The sequence below is a fragment of the Eleutherodactylus coqui genome, chromosome 5 (genome assembly GCF_035609145.1).
Source record: "Eleutherodactylus coqui strain aEleCoq1 chromosome 5, aEleCoq1.hap1, whole genome shotgun sequence".
Taxonomy (NCBI): Eukaryota; Metazoa; Chordata; class Amphibia; order Anura; family Eleutherodactylidae; genus Eleutherodactylus; species Eleutherodactylus coqui.
Window position 1 is genome coordinate 179,411,546 of NC_089841.1, and position 21,605 is coordinate 179,433,150.

Consider the following 21,605-nt stretch of genomic DNA (forward strand, 5'->3'; position numbering starts at 1 on the left):
GCATTTCCCATTAGCATCCTATGGAAAGCATTGCATGCATGATTCGCGTGCGGATTATCGCCGCCGATCACGCAATGTAAAATCGCCCGTGGACAGGCCGCAATATACAGAGGACTATACACAGGTTTCCAAGAATTTAACTATTAGGCTCTATTCACATCTGTGTCAAAAGCTCCATTTAGAACGTCCAGCGCAGATCCGACATGAAATGTTGGACGAAAAACTTGTGAATGCCGGACTTTTTCGTCTTGCAAAAATACCTACAGGTGCAAAATCGGAGCGGACCCCATTATAATCAATGGAGTCCGTTCGGCACAGTTTGGTTCGATTACGAGGAGCAGAAAAACGAAATCCCTAGCGCCGATGTGAGTTCATCCTTATGCTGATTTTTTTCCCCTAATTCATTAAAAGTCCTCCAATGCAAAGGTTTCACTATATAACAGACCAAGTATTTGATCTGCTGCAGAGCGCCCCTCTCAGAAGAGAAATAGTTAACTGACCCCCCTGATATATTGCCTTGCATTGCATTGCTAATTACGATGAAGACGCTGGAGATTCTCATGCACAAAGCTTTTAGATCACGAAGTGCAGCCCTCCTCATGCTTTACCCTGTGTTACAATAGAGAAATTGCCGTCTTAATCTATTTGATGTTTAATCTGCAGTGAATTCCAGTTGCAATAATATAGAAGACACGAAGGGCCTTATCCTGCTTGCTGAAGACATTTACCGACTGACAGATAAATAAGGATGCTGATCACTGAGCTACTCACGGAAGATGTCTTAGCTGGAATAGGTCATCCTCCATCTCTGTGCCGTGTGTGGTACAGATGCCCCGACTGCTCTCATGGCCTCTCACATTGTGCTGGATTCAGGAGGTCTGCCTGCTGGACAGCTCCTGTGTTGTAGGCACAAACAGATGTGTCACACTTCAGGAATGGTTCTTTGCCAAGAATGCCAGGCACACAGGCCCTCCTATCCTCTCACATGTAACGTAGTCCCCCATTGGCTCTTCTTCTATTACCCAGATTGCTTACTGCATAGCTTTTTCCTATTGGCTTCCCATAGAGCCCTGGCTGGTCATAATAGCTGATTGATAAAACTCTGCAAGTCCGTTACTTGGATTAGGTGCACAGATTTTGCATCTATCTGTACTCTTACTGAAAAATATAAGCTCTGACATTGTTACCTGCTTACATCGTTCGCATGTTTTACATTGTCGCATATCATTGACTGCTTGCAGATATTAAATATGGGATGGATGCATAAAACAGTTTGCCTTGAATTGACTTTACTGAAACTATTTAGAAATGTTCATACAAGGTATAAAAGATTCGTTCATCTAGGGAACCACTCATAACGGTTCTTTTTATCTTCCTTAGGGCTAATGCCCACGGACGGATCGCTGCGGAATTCAAGGCGTATTCTGCATCCATAGACATGCAATGGTAAATGATTCTCCTCTGCCCACAAGCTGAAATCAACTGCGATTTTCCGCTCTCAGGGAAGAATCGCAGCATGTTCTATTTTGTGCAGAAAATCGTACAGACAGCTTCTATTGCAGTCAATGGAAGCCGTCCGTCCAGCTATATTCCGCGCTGTGAGCACAGCGGAAGTATGGCGTGAATCTGCATCACATCCCAGCGCGACGCATCATGCGGTAGACTGCACATGTGCGCCGGCTTGCCGGGCAAGACACTCACGGTGGATCCGTACAGGTGAGTATAGGGTATCTGGAGGGCGCTAAGTTTGATTCTGCTATGATATTTCGCAGTCGGAATCTGACCCGGCCGTGGGCACAAGGCCATACTTTTGCTATTATGAACACCACAATACAATGTAACTACAATATACCTTATTCTACCTTTGTTTCACTTGTGTCATTTTCAAACCTCAAAAGAAAAGATTGTTGAAAAAACAGTTTACTTTGTCTTGAAATAAACTGAATTGTATGCTTTTTAATAAGGGCTCAGTTACACGGGCACATCGGCACCCGTACACAGGCACCGATGCGCCCATGTGACTGGGCCCTTCCTGCAGGAAGAAGACAGCCGTACCTCAAGACGGACGTCTCTCTGCAGCGCTGAGGAAAGAACACATGACCGGTAATGAAGCCGGTCACATGTTCTTTCTCCCGGCGCTGCAGAGAGACATTCGTCTTGAGGTACGGCCGTCTCCTTCCTGTAGTAACACGGGCGCCGATGCGCCCGTGTGACTGAGCCCTAATAGATATATTTCCCCTTAAAATACAAGAGTAGATGACCTGCGGCTTACCAATTAAAATACTACTTTAAGTATAAAGCTGGTAGATGATAACCTGATTGCTAAAGTGATACAACTTGCATTACCCACTCAGGTTATATGCAATGGAAGAAGCTTAGATTCGCCCTGGGTAATGCTAATCACCAAAAGATGGACATTTACATTTATTACCTCCCTACGAGATTTATTTTAACACTAATTTGATTGTACAAACATTTAAATTCAATAGGTAAAGTAGGACGATGACCATTTATATGACAAGTGATAACCATTTTTACATACATTACTGTGCAAATGTTTCAGTCAGGTGTGGGAACAATGCTGCAAAGTAAGAATGCTTTCAAAAGTAGAAGTGTAAATAGTTTTTCGTCACGTAACAAAATGCAAAGTGACTGAACAAAAGAGAAATCACAATAAAATCAGTATTTGGTGTGACCGCCCTCAGCATCAATTTTTCTAGGCACACTTGCACACAGATTTTGAAGGAACTCGGCAGGGAGGTTGTTCCAAACATCTTGGAGAACTAACCAGAGATATTCTGTCGATGTAGCTCACTCAAATCTTTTTGTTTCTTCATGTAATCCCAGACAGGCTGGATGATGTTGAGATCGGGGCTCTGTGGGGTCATATCATCACTTCTAGGACTACTTGTTCTTCACGCTGAAGATAATTCATGACATTGGCTGTATGTTTGGGATCGTCATTGTCCTGCTGCATAAAAAAATTGAAGCCAGACACCTATTTTTTTTTATTCTTACTTTGCAGCGTTTTTCCACACCTGCCTTAAACCTTTGCACAGTACTGTATGAACCAATAATTTGCATATTATATATAAAATGCTAAATGTTTGTTTGTTTCCTTGTGTCGTATACAAATCCACAGTTCTGGTCCGATTAGAGTAAATTTAGCATGAGCGTTCTTTAGCACCAGGCGACAAATATTGGTGGAATTAAAAATCGAAAACTCCCCGACTTCCCCTGTAATTTTTGTTGCCAATAGCAACCAATCACAGTTCAGCTCTCATTTCGTATACTGCTAAGGTAAAATGAAAGCTGCGCTGTGATTGGTCGCTGTGGGCCACACAGATTTTCTTTTGGCCAGCTTTCATAAGAGTGCGGTGCTGGGCTCATCATTGTGGCCCACTTTGTATATTCCAGAACTGCTGTTCCTAGTCAGCAATAAATTATAGTGTTACTAAATAGCATTTGTCTCACATTTTAGCAGATGCGGTGCAATCCAGGCATTACACGAGCACTGATACACTTGAATGGGCACCATGTAATACCACATTTCCCCAGGACCATCTCCGCACTTCACAATTCTTACTTCCCAGGGCCATATTTAGCACTAGTGCCTAGAGCAGTGCCTTGCAGAGGTGACAACAGGTGATCAGTAAAACTACATATTTTTCTATTTTTGCAATCCCCTTCGCTGCCTTCTGCTGGATTTACAAGTAAACCCGACATCTTCCAGGATGAATTTTGAACAAGGACAGGGGAAGGGAGACAAGCAATGTTCCTCCCTTGTCTCTGCAGTGTGAAGTAAGCACTGATGGGTGAAGCAGCAGTCAGCAAGGTCATCGTCCATCGCCTCGACCACTGTGGAAGCCTTTAGACTGGCTGATTCTCATTTGTTCGCATGCAGCCTGTTTAGACAGGTAGATTCATTGTTGCCCCATTCAATGTGAATCGCTCAGTATCATTTAGTGTTTAAACTGAACAAAAAGTGAACGAGCCAACAATGGTTTTTAGTGCCTGCATAAAATAATAATAATAATCTTTATTTATATAGCGCCAACATATTCCGCAGAGCTTACAAGACAGAGGGAATAGAACCAAAACCACTGTTACATGTAGTAATCAGTTGATGGAAACAATAGGGGTGCGGGTCCTGCTCCAACGAGCTTACATACTACAAGTAATGGGGTCATACAGAAGGTGAAGGGGCTGGAGATGTGCACGGTATGGCGAGGTGGAGAGTGAGGGATGCTATACACATAGACAATGGTCAGGCCGTATAGTGGCGGAATCGGTATGACTGCAGGTGCTGGTTGATTATGGCTAGCAGGGACTGCAGTCTGTAGTGCGATTAGCGAGAAGTGCGCAATTCTTGTTCATTGTTCAGTCATTGGCTTGCGTTTAGACTGAAAGGTTGTCGTTCACTTTCGCTCGTTTGAACAGTTTTCTTTGAACGACAATCATTCCATCTAAAAGCACCCTTAGGCCATCCTTGTCAAATCCACAGCCCATAGTCCCACTGTGTGTTACATACTGTGACTTGTTTGTGACCTCAGCTCATAATCTGTGGAAATCTTCATGGAGAATGGAGAGCTTTATGGAATGTACGGCATAATGTTCAGGGAGGGGGATACCATAGAGACGCACTGTATGAGACATAGCTGTCTGGATCTGCATTACTATTGAGGCTGTAGGATGCAGTCACTAATCCATCTCCAACTTTTTCATTGATACTCTTCCTGTGACCAATCACTAATCTGACAGCGATTCAGAACTAGGAAGCTTCATTTAGATTCCCAGCCTTGTAAGGAGTGAGGAGCTCCTCATGTAGATATGGAATGACTGTTATGTGTTGATGGCTATTTTATGCTCTAATGTGTTTTACATGTTATCTTCCTTTACAGATGGTGCTCAGGGGATGAGAGTCACATTTGATTGTGTGCATTATTACTGTTGCTATACCTGAGGGTGTTTTCACATAGCCGAGTTTGAAACATCCGAGTTCTGCCCGAGTTTGAAATGGACAGACCTCGGAAAGAACTTAGACCCATAAGGCCTATTTCACACGGGCAAAAGCAATATCGCCTCGAGAATATGGTAGCGATATCGCAGGTGTGTGATATCACGACTTTGTAGCGATCTTTTGCTGTATTTTTGGGGGGCATGTGGGGGGGGGGGCTTAAAATATAAGCCCTACTCAGAAAATAAGCCCTAGCTACATAAAAAACACAAAAAAACCCAATACATTACCTAACAGAAGCTGTCCGCCGCACTTCTCCTGTGGCAGTTCCGTGGCACTTGTTTATAGTGTTCAGCCAGTGCTTCCTGGTTAGGAGGTTCAAAAATCCCGCCTCCAGAAAGTGCTGGCTCTGATAGGTTCTCGAGTGCCGCGGCTCTGCCAATCACGGCAGCACTTCATGAACCAATCACAGCCATTCAATCAGAGGCGAAACTTAAAGCTCCTGGGCCCCAATGCAAAATGTGTAGCAGGGCTCCTAATTATAATTTTTTATTAATAGCACTGGGCTCCCTATATGGAGAAGAGAGGCCTTATGGGCCCCCTTTAAGCTCCTGGGCCCGGGTGCGACCGCATCCCCTGCACCCACTATAGTTACGCCCCTGCATTCAATGTTTGTTAGCAGCTAGGGCTTATTTTAGGGACAAACAGTAGGACCTCCTACTGTAAAAGTTGCAATGATTTAGTGCAATGCAACAGAAAGGAAGGCTCCATAGGGAAGCATGGGATACAAAACCTCGCAAATCGTGGCAATATTCAGCATGCCACGATTTTTTTTTCAACGTAGCAGCCTACAAAACATCGCTAATGGGAAGGAACCCATTGGAAAGCATGGGCTTCACATATATGCGATTTGTAGCAGTGTCGCATTGCGGAAAAAAAATCGCTCGATTTTGTTGTCTGTGTGAAAGCGGCCGTAAAGTCAGTATGTGTATTTAGATGTGTGACTTTTTTTCATGGGCAAATGGTCTGTGTAAAAAAAATGAAGCATGTCCTATTCTGGCGCGCTTGTGGGACCAGAAAAAAACCCAAAACAAGTGCATTCAGGTTTTTTTTCATCAACCCATTGATAGGAGTTTTAAATTACATAATTTGTGCAATCTTCCAGTTTTTTTCACATGCATGAAAAACGGATTGCCCTCGGGTGATACTCAAGCATTAAAAACACAAAAGTTGAACAAAAACTGACATAAAATGCACATACACTTGCATTGACTTTTCACTGAACAAATTTAGACTCTCTTTTGTGCGTAATGTGACAGTAAGAAATGCAGGGCGCAGTGGTTCCCAGGTGCATTAGATGGCCATGTCCTAGCCAATATGGCACTAGAGATTAATGGCCAGCAATCAGTATGAGAACACAAGGGAGTGAATACTGGTCATCAATGAAGACAACCCGGTGCCACTGCAGCGCACAGAGCAGCCTTCACCCGGCAACCACCACTAAGCCCTGCGGCTGTAAGGGCGCCCACCCACTGGCGTTTTTTTTCACTGCGAAATTCGCAGGGTTTTTTTTTCTGCAGGGGGTCTATGGGACTTGTAATGTAAAAATCGCGATCGCGCAAAATCGCGATTTACCGCGATATCGCGATTTTGCGCGATCGCGATTTTAGCTTTGCATGTCCCATAGCCCAAAGACCCCTGCAGGAAAAAAAAAACGCTGCGAATTTCGCAGTAAAAAAACGCTAGTGGGTGGGCACCCTTAGTCCGGTGATGCACACCCTTCCGCATCACCTAACTGGCGTTCGCAGCACTTAGTGGTTAATGCTAGGGGAGGGCTGCTCCATGTACTGAAGTGAGGGGATGCTGATTGCAAGGTGGGAGAAGTGGCAGGCCGAAATCAGCTGCGGCTCGGCAACTGATTTGCAATCAAAATCCGCAGCAATAGTGTGGATTCTGTTTTTTTTTTTTCAGAAATGCTGCAGATTTTGCAGCGGAATTTTCTGCTGCGGCCCAAACTGCAACAAAAAACGCCATGTGTAAAGGCAGACTAATAAGACTCCATTCCAATTGCAGTATTTGGTTAGTATTTTGCATCAGTATATGGAAGCCAAAAGCAGGAGTCGGTCCAAAGTACCTAAGAGATTGTAAATGTTTCCATTAGACTTTTTTTCGCTGTAGGTTCCATTCCTGTTTTGGATTACAAATACTAATGCAAAATACTGACTGTTTGTGAATGAAGCCTAAGGCCGGGCTCACACGACCGAATGGTAAAATGCAGCATTTTACCTGCATGTGGAGCTGTGTATCACGGCGTTTGTGATGGCGTATGCCTGCGCATAAAGCATATCTCACGCATGCTGTCATGCCCCAGCTTCCATGTTTATTCTTTTTTTCCTTCTATTGTCTCCAAACAACATTGTGTGAAAACACCCCCCCACACACACAATATGCGTATGTATCGCGTTTATGTGCACACCAATAGAGAATAGGGCTTTATTGCGTCTAATACGTGGTAGAATAGAACATGCTGCGCTTTTTTTCCACGTGCATTATATGCACTGAATATACGCTAGTGTCAATGGATTGATGACAATCAATTTACTTTCATTGGCTCTATCTACCGTATATTATGCATTCATACATTGCACGCGTAATACAATATCTACGCACGTGGCACACAGTCATCCCCATGTACTATTTAGACATGTATACTCATGCAATACACCTCAAGAAAAAACATGCTACGATTTTTCTTGTGTGCGTCTTTCTCACAAGTCATGTCAGCAGCAACATGGCCGCCTATGGCAGATTGTTACAGCGTATTACGTGTGCAAGTCTGTCAATGATCTTCAGACTACCCCTTCCACTGCAATATAAATTTAAGGTATAGAGTGTCTGTATTGAGTATGTGTACTTCCCTTCTGGTCAAAGTGCCCCAATAAATAACACCAAGTAGACTGTTCTCCATAAGCAACAGCAGTGGAATGCTCCCCCATAAGTGACATCGGCAAATGGCTCACTCACAAACACTACTGTAGTGTCCATCCATAAACTCTAAAGCAGTGTCCATCGTAAACAATGGGAGAGGTGTGCCCCTGTAAATACCAGCTATGTGCCTCCCTTAAACAATGCCAGCTGAAAAAAAGTGCACTATTCAGGCTTAGTGCCTAGGATGCCACAAGCAGTTAATACAGCGCCTCTGTTGCAGGGTCTGTTCTAAAGATGCTGATTCTGGTTGACCAAACAAGTATGTGATATCTACAGAACATGCAGATACAAGCAACTGTCAGATATTTTTGGTGTTGCTTATGTGGGGGAAACAAAATCAAACAGGTTGAAATCCATTATTTCCAAGCCATACCCCCTGATGGCAGGAATTGGGGGATGATCTTCCAGTCACCATAGGCATGAAACTTGATGGATCCCACTAAGAAAAATCTTGTATTGATGGCCAGCATCAGATTTATTTACTCCTCAGAACAGTTTCCTTGAAATGCCTTAATAGAAGTAAAAAAATCTACATTATACGGCATCACTTCATTGATTCCTCCTGGGAGAATATAGTACATCGATTGTAACTCAGTGGTGACTGATACTCTTTACATTATTCCCTTTCCATTTAGTTCCAGCTTCTTCTTCATTCCAGTAAATAAAATGTTTGAATGTTGTTTGTCAACAAGCTCGATTTTAGAAGTTATTAATAATAAACACAGGTTACTGCATAATAAATAGTAGGAATTGTATCTAAAATCTATGGCTGATTTACAGCCTTGTCAGGTGTCAGGCCTAGATGTACCTTGGGTGCAATGTTCTGCAGCAGGAGCAAATTATATTGTTTTTCTGAACAAAGCTAATGGAGGTGTAAGATGGTGTTGACATCCTAAAAATAGTTTAGAATTCCACCCAATCAGGCTGTCTGTGTTCAGAACAACAGCCGGTCACTGATGTATCCAGAAGATCTGTACTAATTAAAGAGGCACATGCTGTTTTCTGTTTCCGCTACATACTGAATGTAATAGAGTTAATATGTTAGCAAAATCTCCCTTCTCCAACATTAACCCCTTACCAGGGGCGTAGCTATAGAGGGTGCAGGGGATGCGGTTGCACCCAGGCCCAGGAGCCTTAGGGGGCCCATAAGGCCTCTCTTCTCCATATAGGGAGCCCAGTACTATGGGCTCCCTATATGGAGAATAGTAATAAAGCATTATAGTTGGGGGCCCTGTTACAGGTTTTGCATTGGGGCCCAGGAGCTTCAAGTTATGTCTCTGTGCAGCATGGTTTAGGTATGGGTACGGGTACAGATAGAGGGGGGCCCCAGCTCACGTTTTGCATCAGGGCCCCTGAGCCTTTAGTTACGCCCCTGCCCCTTACCAAAACAGACATTTTTATTTTTTTTGTTTTTTACCTTCCAAGAGCCACAGCTTTAATATTTTAAAGTTGACAGCTATAGAACTTATTTTTTGCAGGAGGGCTTTTATTTTTAATGTACCATATAATGTACTGAAAAACTTATGAAAAGTTATTTGTGTGGTGGAACGAACCCCCCTCGCCCCCCTGCAATTCTGCCATTGTTTTGTTTCTACAACATTCATCATGCAGTAAGAGTGACGTGCTTACTTTATTCTGCGGTTCAGTAGGATTATATATTCTAAACTCTATTATTAAATATTTTTATATATTTTTTAATCTTTTACAACTGTTAAATAAAAAAACAAAAATTAGATTTCTGTCACTTTATTTTGAGCCCCATAATTTAAAATTTTCCGTTGTTTTTATTCATAGCATTTACGGATACATACGACTAAGGGCTTATTCAGATGGGCGTATATCGATCGGGTTTTCACGCCCAGCTGATATACGCTGCCCCTCTCTGCAAGGGGAGGAAGCAGGACTGGAGCTAGTGCACTGAGCTCCCGCCCCCTCTCTGCCCCTCGCCACTGTTTGTAATGGGAGGGCGGGACAGGGGTAGTGACTATTGACCATAGCATATGAGAAGTTATAAGGTATGGGGAGTGGAAGCACACAAATCTGTACACACTGCAGGCGCCCAGCATTGTATTGCAAACATGGTGTCTATTCACTTTAATGCCTGCAAAACCATGTCATACTATAGGGATGAGGATTTTGGTGTGGGTCCAATGCATAAAGCCTCATCAAATCCACTAACAGTCCACATTCATCAACAGAGTGTCATCCCTGAGGGTGCGTTCACATGAGCGTGTTTTTGTGCATACTTAGATGCGTACATACATCCGCACCTAGGTACGAGCAAAAATACGCGTGAACACAGCTGCGTGCCTGTTGTCAATGGAGCTGCAGCTGCTGCCGGCCGCTCCATTGAAAACAATGCTCTGTCGGCCCCCTGCATTGTTTTTCAGGAAAGGGCTTTACATATAAGCCCTTCCCTGAAAAGGAAACATTTTAGTGCAAAACAAAAAAAATAAAAAAAACTTACCTCTCCGCCGCTGCCGTGACACCAGCGGGCATGAAGAACACATCTGCCGCATGTGGCAGATGTTTCCTTCACCCCCGCTAGTTAAAAGATTTCCCTGCTGATACATTTGCCACATCTGTGGCAGATGCAGCAAAGGGAATTTTTCAATTCTCAACCTCAGCTGCGGTAGAGAATCCTGCTGCCGGCATCCCGTCAATGGGTCGCCGCTGAGCCCCGGCAGCCATCAATGGGTTTTCAGGGAAGGGCTTCATAAGCCCTTCCCTGAAAAGCCTGTTAAATAGTGTCCAAAAAAAACCCCCAAAAATAATCACCTGCCGGGGCTCAGCCAGGGCTTCTGCAGCTGTCCCCGGCTCTGTAGTTCTGAACTATCAGCAGCCGGGGATTTAAAATCCCCGCCTGCTGGTAGCTCTGATTGTGGTCGGCTGAAGTGCTTCAGCCAATCACAATCAGAGCTACCAGCAGGTGGGGATTTTAAATGCCCGGTTGCTGATAGCTAAGCAGCGCTACAGAGTCGGGGACAGCTGCAGAAGTCGCCGCTGAGCGCCCCAGCAGCTGTCAATGGCTTTGCAGGGAAGGGCTTCACAAGCCCTTCCCTGAAAAGCCTTTTAAAATAGTGAAAAAAAATGAAAATAAAAATACTCACCTGCCGGGGCTCAGCGGCGACTTCTGCAGCTGTCCCCGACTCTGTAGCTCTCAGCTATCAGCAGCCGGGGATTAAAAATCCCCGCCTGCTGGTAGCTCTAATTGTGATTGGCTGAGCGCTTCAGCCAATCACAATCAGAGCTACCAGCAGGCAGGGATTTTAAATCCCCGGCTGCTGATAGCTCATAGGCTTCATAAGCCCTTCCCTGAAAAGCCCTTTAAAATAGTGTACAAAAAAAAAATTATACTCAACTGCCGGGGCTCAGCCGCGGCTTCTGCAGCTGTCCCCGCCTCTGTAGTTCTGAACTATCAGCAGCCGGGGATTTAAAATCCCCGCCTGCTGGTAGCTCTGATTGGGATTGGCTGAACTGCTCAGCCAATCACAATCAGAGCTACCAGCAGGCGGGGATTTTAAATTCCCGGCCGCTGATAGCTCAGTACTACAGAGTCAGAGACAGCGGCAGAACTCGCCGCTGAGCCCCGTAAGCCCTTCCCTGAAAAGCCAATATAAAGTAGTGTAAAAAAAATGTACTTACCTGTTGGCCGCCGCTGTGTTCCCCGTGGGGATGAAGAACACATCTGCATGCGGCAGATGTTTCCTTCTTCCCGCTAGTTAAAAGAATTCCATGCTGATACATCTGCCACATCTGTGGCAGATGCAGCAGATGATTACTTTAATTCTTTACCGCAGCTGTCACACATGTCAGCTGCGGTAGAGGATTCTGCTGCCGGCAATTAATTTCAGGGAAGGGCTTTAAATATAAGCCCTTCCCTGAAAATCAAGTAAAAGTGGTTTAAAAAACAAAAAAATAGATACTCACCTCCGTTCAGCTGCAGGGGCACAGCCGCGTCTTCTCCTGCTGTCCTCTGCACTGTGGTGCTGATCTATCAGCAGGCAGGGATTTAACCCTTTCCAATCCACTGTCTGACGTCTAGAGACATTATGATTTAAGGCTATACAGCTCCGATGTTGGAAGACGTCTGTCGGGGTTCTCTTACTATATATTGCCAGCTTTCTGCTGTCAGAGCCTATGCAACGTGTCACCTCATGCAGTACTGGCTTTAGCCAGCATATAGTGCCGTTGTATAACAGCAGAAAAAGAGTAAGCCCCCTAGGAAAACTAGGATACAAATTGGATTAGAAAGGTTTAAAATCCCCGCCTGCTGAAAGAGCTTAATGTGATTGGCTGAGGTGCTCAGCCAATCACAGGCAGCTCTTGCCCGTGATTCATTATATTTAAAGCCCTTCTGTAAAATCAATTGCCGGCAGCAGAATCCTCTACTGCAGCTGACATGTGTGAAAGCTGCGGTGGAGAATTGAAGAATTCCTCTGCTGCATCTGCCACATGTAGCAGCAGGAAATTCTTTGAACTAGTGGGAATGAAGGAAACATCTGCCGCATGTGGCAGATATGTTCTTCATCCCCGCGGGGGTCACAGCAGAGGCTGACAGGTAAGTAATTTTTTTTTTTTTTACAGTAAAATTTTTCTTTTTCAGGGAAGAGCTTATATGTAAAGCCCTTCCCTGAAAAAGATGGCAGCTGCGGCTCCATTGAAAACAATGCGTGCATTCCCTATGGTGCATGCATGTCCTATCTTTGCAGGCACGCACCTGCAAAGTACGGACATGTGACACACCATAGGGAATGCATTGTTGCAAATAGAAGCAGGTTTTTTTTGTGTGCGTATGTACGCACAAAAAAACGCTTGTGTGAACGCACCCTGAAACTGCATGCAAAAAATCCCCCCCAAAAAAGTGTCGCGTCTGCACCAAACAAGGGAGGAGGCCTAAAACTCAATCTGCATGCACTACAGTAACAAATAGTGACATACTCACCTCTCCAAGCTCCTGCAGTGTCCCACAGCACTGCTCCGGGTGTCTCCTCTGACATCCCATTTACAGGCTATGTTTTCGGGACAGTCTTGCTATAATGGATTTTGTACAGTGACAGTATGGAGATAGTTATACAGGTCTTGAGGCCTGCAGTGATACACTGTGTGTATTTCTCACTTTTACAAAATTAAAACAAAAATGGTTTTATTTTTGTTCAACTGTATACTTTTTTTAAAAATAAAGTTTACTAATATTTATCCTCTTATTTATTTGGTCTTACCAGGGAAGTCACAGTGTAATCATTTGATCACTTTTTTAATGCTTTGGTATACTCAGTATAGCAAAGAATTATACCCTGTGAGTCCAAAACTGCAAAGCTGAAGACACAGCATGTAGCTGTAGGATGCCTGGAGGCCTTTCCTAGGTCTCCGACTGCCATGGTTACCCATTGGCATCTTGTGACTGCATTTACAAAGGTGCTGATGGGCACGAAGGGAGCCTCCTACCTCTGTCTACCCACCTAAATGCAATGATCGCTATTGACCACGGTATCTAGGGAGTTAAATGACTGGGATCAGAGCTTCTGCTGATCCTGACCATTACAGTGGGATCCCAGCTGTCAATTAGCGCAGAGGTCTCACCATGATCATGTGGCTGCAGGACCCATGACATAAATGTCCATCATAAAGGCTTAAGACAAGCCAGTCTATGATGTTTGCTTATATCATGGAGGCTTAACTGGTTTAAAACAGGTGGTACCTCAAAAGGGTATTCCCAACCTGGTTTTCCATAGTCAAGATGGGAAACTGCTGCCATGGTTACCGACCATTCGGTCAAAGTCTATGAAGACCGCTGCCATGGTTACCGACCATCCGGTTCGAACCTACGAGGAAAGCCCAGAGCTTAGCCCAATTGGAAAACTTGCTGTTTCTATATCTCCTATATCGCTGTGCTATGCTGTTTCCGCAGCTCCCAATCACTTCAATGAGCTACAGAAACCGCACTCAGCTCTTTTCAATAGATGGTCAGAACCGAACGCCGGGTTTTCCCATCTTGATTATGAAAAGCCAAGATTGGAATACCCGTATACCTTCAGTTCTAAAATGTTCTGTGCTTCATAGAAAATTTGCTATGGTGAGCTACGCACATTGCATAGGCTTCTCCCTCCGACCTCCATCAAGGCTGCGGCTGACGGTTCACTGACTCTTGTCTTCTTGTGTTTACATTTACTGCCGGTTGGCCCACCTACTGAACAGCATGAGCCCACTTTGTAATGTTCTTTTCCAGAACCACATTGGGTTCCCACTCCGCCCCTAGTAATATGGACGTCCTACATATAACATTGCAACTGTTTTATCATTATCTCATCTTTATTTACAGGGCAAATGCAGATCCGTGTTTGCCAACAGAAAATAATAACAATAAATGCAAATTCTGAGGCAAAACCAAACAAAAATAGATCACGCTGCTTTTTAAACACGGCTGCAAAAAATAAATAAAATCCATCCATGTGAACATATACGTAAATTTACATTAGCTGCCGATGATGCGGTCTGCAAAACGCAAATCAAATACAGCATTAAATACGCCTTTCTTAATGCGGCCTAAAAAACAGCACCATATAACAGTGTGAAGGAAAGCTATGGGCGGCTTCACACAAGCGTAAGTGCAGAAATGCACGCGATTGTTCACATTGGCGCAGGACATACCTGAACCATGATTTAAAAGGCTGTGTAGCCTTAATTAGTCCCAAGTGGTTTGTTTGTCCTACGAAATTGTACAGTTCATTGCACAATTTTCCGGTGTTGGGTGTATATTTGTGCACCCCCCACAGATTCCTGTGGTGCCTTTGGTGTGCAAAAGTACAAAAAAATAGAGCATACTGCGTTTTTTGCAAAAGCCTCGTTGAAAATGAACCCATTGAAAAACGGGCGTTATTCTCTGCGCATTGCATGCACAAAAAAGCTAGTGTGAAGCCGCCCTTAAGGGCTTAAACACAAATTTTGACTTGCTGGATTCTCATGTGATAAAAGATAGGACTTGCCATCGGTACTGGTGCATCTTGCCTCCACCGGAAGTATGGGTGGAGTCAAGGGTTTGTCCTGGTGGAGTTATAGGGAACGGCCACAGCTGCCGATTGGCTACCTTCACTGTGGCCACGCTGGCCTCCCATCTTACTCCTAGCCCCGCTGTCATTCTCCCCATCAGAGCCTGTTGTCACTTTCCACAGCGATCTACTGTGATCTCCCCTCCCGGTTACTATCACTCTCCCCGGCGCTCTCCCTTCAACCCTCCCGGGTCCTGCGCTGTCTCCCCCCCCCCCCCCCCTCCCCCGATTTCCACTGGAATCAGTGCTCCAGTACTCCTCCGCCACTGAAACCGGCATCCTTATCACATGGGTGGATGGATGGAAGCTCCGTCGGTGAAGCCAGCACCAAAAAAACATGCATGTACGTAAACGGCAGATCAGCTTTGCTCCCATGCCCCGCTGTCTCTCTCCTCGCCAGACTCCCATCAGCGCTGCAATCTCTCCTTCCGTCCCCCCTGCTACAGCCTTCACTGAAGCTGGACCCGCTCTCTGTCTCACTGGCCCGCGTCGGGTGTCAGTCGCTGTCTTCAGCCGGCGTCAAGGTAAGCAATCGCCGCTGAAGCCGACCCCACTCTGTGTGTCCTCGTACCCCACCGGGTGTCAGGCGCTGTCTTCAGCCGTTGCGAAGGTAGTCAATTGGCAGCTGTAGGCGCTCCGTATAACTCCACCAGGACAAACCCATGACTCCACCCATACTTCCGGTGGAGACAAGATGCACCAGTACCCTTGCCCTCTTTTTCCTGCACGTAATTTTTCTATGTGCAATACAGCAGGGCGTTTCTGTTTTTTTAAATATTTGAACCATAAAAAAAAAAAATTGCGCCTGCTTCCTGCGTTAATACGTTCCACAGTGTATTTACGCATGTGCCAGCCTGAAGCTGCCCTAAAATTGGTGGGTAAATGAAAGAATGGCTCAGCTTGGACTACATGTGTTCTAGTAGTTCTTGTGTACATTACACTGCATACAGGGAGAATATAACGCCCCCAGCAGGGCAGACCAACATTAAATGGCCTTTAACCCCTGTCGCGGTTTTCAATACGGTCCGCTCGCTACAGCGTCCCGTTTTGGATTTCCTGGTGCTCTCGTTTCAGTGTCCTGACAGGAACAAGAGCGCGGAGTATTTAGTTCCGCTTTGTGGAGTCCGCTCAGGGCGTAATGCTCAGCGGCTCATCCCGGGCCTCTGGAGGGAAGGTCGTCGTGGCGTTCCGCAGAGGTCCTGGTGTCAGGTTAGGAGCGGGCCCGGGGGGAGGAAGCGCCGGCCTGTGGCAGCCTTCTATATAGGATGTGGACGGGCGGACTGCTGGGACTTGTGGTTCGCTCATACGCTGCTATGTTACACTTGTGCTCTGCACTGAGTTCTCTACAGATTGTTACTTCTGATTGAACTAAATGGGAGTATAGAATGTAATACATTAGTAACTATTAGTAGGCGCATCCTCCCGTCGCCGTTCTGTGTCGTCATGGTTACAGGAAAACTGAACCGCGGCTGGAATAGCACCGTCTTATAAACAGCGCAGAATGGACCCAAAGGGTTGTCAGAGTCGGACTTATATGTGAAAATGGTGTCCCAGTAATCTGGCCGCTCCGTGAAAGCCTCCCGCCGGCGGCTCCAGTGTTTACGGGCTGCAGCCCACCGGTCTTTTCCCATCAACAGTCCGCTGCACCGCTCACGTGTCCTGAGGTCGCTATTACACGAGCGCCGGCGGGTTCCTGACCGTTGCCGGGCTTCACTTGTGCTAGCACTGTTGCAGAAGCGTAATGGCGCTATTTGATGGGACCATGCGAGCGCTGATGACTGCTGGTAGTGTTCATGTAGCAGCGGCCTACCACTGTGTTCCCATGTACCTCTTTGTGGCGGTCGCTACGCTCCATTGAATGCCGCAGTTGGACGGAGTTACAGCCACAAGCCGGTACCTGTCCGTGGGAGCGCAGCCAATGTGCGCAATTACGCAGGCGCCGTTAATAGCAGAGCTGCACGTTCAGCCCGGTGATTGTTTAGGAATAATGTGGTTGCATAAATATGCGCACCCTAAAGCGAATACTTTATTGATGTACCCTTTGACTTGATGGCATTGCCTACTGGCTGCGTGCCGCCCATCGCCATGTACTATCCTGGCATGTATGCCCACATAATACGTGCCAAAATAGAGCTCTGCAATCTTTCTTGGGCACATAATTTATGTAATTCATGTGAGCTGCAGCATGGCCACCTGTGGGATACTGATACAGTGTATTTCACAGGCGAAACCTGTGCTTGTAATACGCTATTAGCATACGCTCATGTGAGACAGCCCTTCTGCCTTACACCCCCCCCCCTCCAGCCCAGACATATGAAGAACACGGGAGATGGTTGTCACCTGACTACACAACCAGTACTTGCCAGAAACTCCTGCAGCTCCTTTAATGTTTTGTTATGGCCTCTTGGCCGCCTCCTGGACCGATTTTCTGATTTTATCTTTTCTTCAATTTCTGAGGGACAATCCGTTCTTGATGATGTCACTGTTGTGACAAATTTACTCCACTTCTTGCTGACGTCTTCACTGGGTTCCCTGGTACATGTAATGTCTTGGTAACTTTTTGGTCTCCTTCTCCTGACTGATACCTTCCAACAATCAGATCCCTTTGATGAGCTGTAAGCGCTTTATGGCTTTAGCTGAAAAATCCAACTAAGAAAATATCAGGAAAATCCAACTAAAAGAGCTGAGCTGTATATGGGGGAAATCAGAGTAACTGTAAATAATGGCAGCGGAGTGCTGACTACTGTTTACCATCAGTTTAAATGTGATCGGCTAATTCTGAACAGAACTACATTGAGATCGCAGGGAGCCGTGCGGGTGTCATGGCAGCCGCGGTCCTTCTTGGCAGAATGCCTATCAAGCAATCCCCGTGCGTTGGCTTGATAGAATGTCTGCCCGATCGCAGTACGATGTAATGCTATGGCATTACATTATACTGCAGAAGCGATCAAAGCATCGTCGGTTGTTGTTCCCTGTGGGGACTAAAAAAAAAGAGTAAAAATTAGAGCAATAAAGTTTTACTAATTGTTGAAGAAAAAAAGTAATGAAAGTAAAAAAACAAACAAACCCAGTTGCCATATTTACAATAAAAAAATCTAAATTATAAACAAAAACTATATATTTGGCATCGCTGCGTCCGTAAGAGTCAGATCTATCAAAGTAACACATTATTTACCCCACACGATGGAAAGAAAAAAAGAAAGAATGCCAGAAATGTGCTTTTTTTTAGTCACCCTTTCTCCAAGAAAAAAAAATATGATTAAAAAGCGATCAAAAAGTTTTATGTATTCCAAAATGGTACCAACACAAACTACGGACGTCTTGCAAAAAATGAGCATTCACACAAGGGCCGTGTTGTTAAGAGGTTAATGAGCATGCGGAGAACTATATAACTCAGTACTGACCCCTGTGGTAATTCTCCTGCAGTTGAAATGTTTGATCATAGCCCCCGGCTTTTAACCAGGATATCCGGTTGATTCCACAAACCTATATTGCTAGTTTTATTTGTTTGACACTTTCTGTTCCAACACTTATCTCTGTCATCAGACATTAGGTGTGGAGGTCTATCAGTCCCCGCCTCCGGCTGTGCGGGACACTTGCCTACTCTGCTGGGAGTCTGAGAGGTCTTTCCTTATTTTGGGAGTAACAGACCTTGCAGGAGATTAGGCAAGTATTCTATCATGTGATCTTAAAGGGGTTGTCGCAGAGAAGCAATATAATCTGAGAGACGCCTCAGTAACTCTAGTGATTGCCCTGAGTCTAGCGCCTCGGTGAAAAAGCGCATTTTAGAAGGGCCACTTGCAGTGATATCCGTACACCCTTGCTGCAGTATGATGAATGCTCGGCCTAATCCTCAGAGACTGTGTGACTGCACTAGCCGGTATCACTTTATAAGTGGTGTATAATTCTTTTAAATCACTGTATTTTCAGTATTGCTATACGAGACGAGGCTTACTGCTTCTACTGATGTTGACATTTCTCCTTTGTTACTTCAGATGTAAAATGATGAAGAACTGGGGCCTGATTGGTGGGATTGCTGCAGCTCTGGCGGCCGGAATATATGTTCTGTGGGGACCTATCACAGACAGAAAAAAGCGCAAGAAAGGTAGGATAAATGGATCCGAGCCTAATGTATTGAAACTATATAGTTACACACCATCCACATAACAAGCAGGGATTACTATGGTGTGTCCTGTGGTATGATGATTATTAAAGTGGCTTTCCAGGATATGGGTATTGTTGATCTAACTTTAGGATAGGTCATCAATACTAGATCATGAGGGGGAACACTCCCGACAACCCCACGATCAGCTGTTTGAAGGGGTTTCAGTGCTTCGGTGAGCACTGCAGGATCTACGTTATTCACAATGGGTCATCAATATCTAAATTCCAGAAATTCCCCATAATCCCTCCTGGGTGTCAGTTAGTGCAGCCCCATGAGATATAATGTAGCTGATGATTATAGATAGCAGTCAGGGCTACAAGGTGCATTCAGGTTCTAAGGTCTCCTTATGTTTTTTTCTAAAATACTACTTATTCTAGAAAGCTGAAAGTAATGTCATTTCTCAACATGATCTCCCTCATGGACACATATTTCACCCCGTCAGCCCTGATTGCATGACTGCTGCGAACGCTTCTTTAGAGCTTCTTGCCCACTTGAAAATCGCTGATACAAGAACTGTTTCGGGATTGAAAAACGGTATCTAGCTCTCATCCATCATGACATTTGACAGAATGAAGGCACCATTCATGCCGTCATCATGTTTCAAGATTGCTTGACACATTGCCACACGTGCCACCCTGTGATTGTCAGTCAATATTCGCAGCACCCACCCGGAGGAAACTTTCTGCGTCTTCAGGCCTTTATGCAGGATGGTGTGTACAGATCCTACTGAAATGCCGACTTTGCAGGCAGTCTGTTCCACAATCAATCCGCGACCCTCCATAACCACTTGCTCCACTTGCATAATCATGTTGTCAGACCAGCTGGTCCGTGGCTCTTTTGGCTCATTCTAGCACGAGGTTTGGCCTTCTTAGAATGGTCGCATCCACGAGCGCACATTTTTCACGTCCAATACACCTTCACCGCGTGTCTCGCTTAACTAATGAGGAGTATCGATGGGTGTTAGGAGACCTTGCAGCTTAAATGCACTTCAGGCTCTGGAGACTGAAGGCAGGACCGGTCCAAAGCACAAATGTCTGAGATTACATGAAGGCTTGCACACAGCTACTACATATGGATTCAGGGGCGCAGGCAAGGTTTACTGCTTTGTTTTCTATTCCATTACAATGATGATCTCCTTTAACATATTGTGTTTATTAATTCACTAGGTCTTGTCCCCGGTCTGCTGAATTTGGGCAACACTTGTTTTATGAACTCTTTACTTCAAAGTTTGTCTGCCTGCTCATCTTTTATCCATTGGTTGGAGGAATTCACATCCGAGTACCAGACTGAACAGAAGGACCGAGCCCAACAGTACCTGTCGGTTACTCTGCTGCAGCTTTTAAAGGGTAACCCTAAAAAGAAATGCTTTGTAAATATTATTTCTCGTCAATGTCATGGGGGAACACAGCTCAGACGGTGGGTATAGCTACTACCACTAGCAGACAGACGCTAAGCTTACTAAAGAGCCTGCTTCACAGGGGGTGGGCTGCTACATTAGTAACGCTATTGGTGGTTTTCCTTAAAGGGGTTCTCTCCAACCGATCATGGTGCCCTGCAGGGAGGAGGTACTTTTTGGGAAATCCCTCATTCACTACTTTGCGCCCTTTTCCTGGGCTTCTGATGGCTTCCTAGAGCTAAAGCGGATCTAGTCGACCTGCTTGTCGACAATCCGTGGTATCTTCCCCTTCAAGACAATCTTTTCTTGCAGAGACCCCTCTTCCACCTGACTTCAACGGAAGCTGTCCACGCGGGATCTGCGGAAAAATGGAGCATGCTGTGATTTTCTCCTGCACGTGCGATCTACACGCCGGGAGAAAATGACATAAATAGTTAGCGGACGCTAATGCATCCCTATGGGCGGCTTGATTTGCGGATCTCCCGCAAATCAGATCAGACCGTGGACGTTGGGCCTAAGTACAAAAATCCAGTTTTTTTTGGACTTGCCTGTTTAAATGGAACCTGTCAGGAGGGTCATGCTGCCCGAACTATAGGCAGCTTGAAATTCCAACAGGCACTCACATTACAGAAAGCTGCTTCATCTAAGAGAAAACAACATTTTAAAAAGGAGCTATGAACAGAGAGAAGAGCCATCATGGCGACTCCCTCCTGGCTTCTCCGCACCCAGCTCAGCTAGACTGACAGATCTCTCCCTATACACAGATGACAGATGAAAAGAACGCAGCATATTCTATTTTACCTTGTTTAACGCGCAGTCGAGCCCTGTCTTTCTCTATAGGCCCATAATAAATGCTGTGACTACGTAATTACGTTGCGCATGTGTGACATTTATATGCAACATTACAAAGCGACAGAGTGGGAAATAAAAAAAAAAAAAGTCAGACTGCGCTTGGCAGTCTGATAACACTATTTTAAGCATTATATGACTTGTATCAGGTGTTTATTACCCAATTACATATACAACAGCTTATTCTGTAAAGTCACCTGA

The 21,605-nt window shown here is 45.2% G+C and overlaps 2 protein-coding genes across 3 annotated transcripts in view; one reads left to right on the plus strand and one right to left on the minus strand.

Annotated features, from left to right (window-relative positions):
* The window catches only part of SVOP (SV2 related protein), a 44,742-nt gene extending 43,843 nt beyond the window's left edge, over window positions 1–899 (minus strand). The window contains exon 1 of the mRNA XM_066603851.1: window positions 772–899. Coding sequence (XP_066459948.1) covers window positions 772–806 — 35 coding nt within the window. The 5' untranslated portion in view covers window positions 807–899. The remainder of the gene's footprint in view (window positions 1–771) is intronic.
* A 15,215-nt stretch (window positions 900–16,114) lies between these two features.
* Window positions 16,115–21,605, plus strand: part of USP30 (ubiquitin specific peptidase 30) — a 25,981-nt gene continuing 20,490 nt past the window's right edge. The window contains exons 1-4 of one of the 2 annotated variants that reach the window (XM_066603853.1): window positions 16,117–16,203; window positions 18,541–18,660; window positions 18,990–19,099; window positions 20,326–20,505. In XM_066603853.1, the coding sequence (XP_066459950.1) occupies window positions 18,997–19,099; window positions 20,326–20,505 (283 nt within the window). In that variant the 5' untranslated portion in view covers window positions 16,117–16,203; window positions 18,541–18,660; window positions 18,990–18,996. Of the gene's footprint in view, window positions 16,204–18,540; window positions 18,661–18,989; window positions 19,100–20,325; window positions 20,506–21,605 lie in introns of both variants that reach the window. The other variant, XM_066603852.1, reaches the window with a different exon arrangement.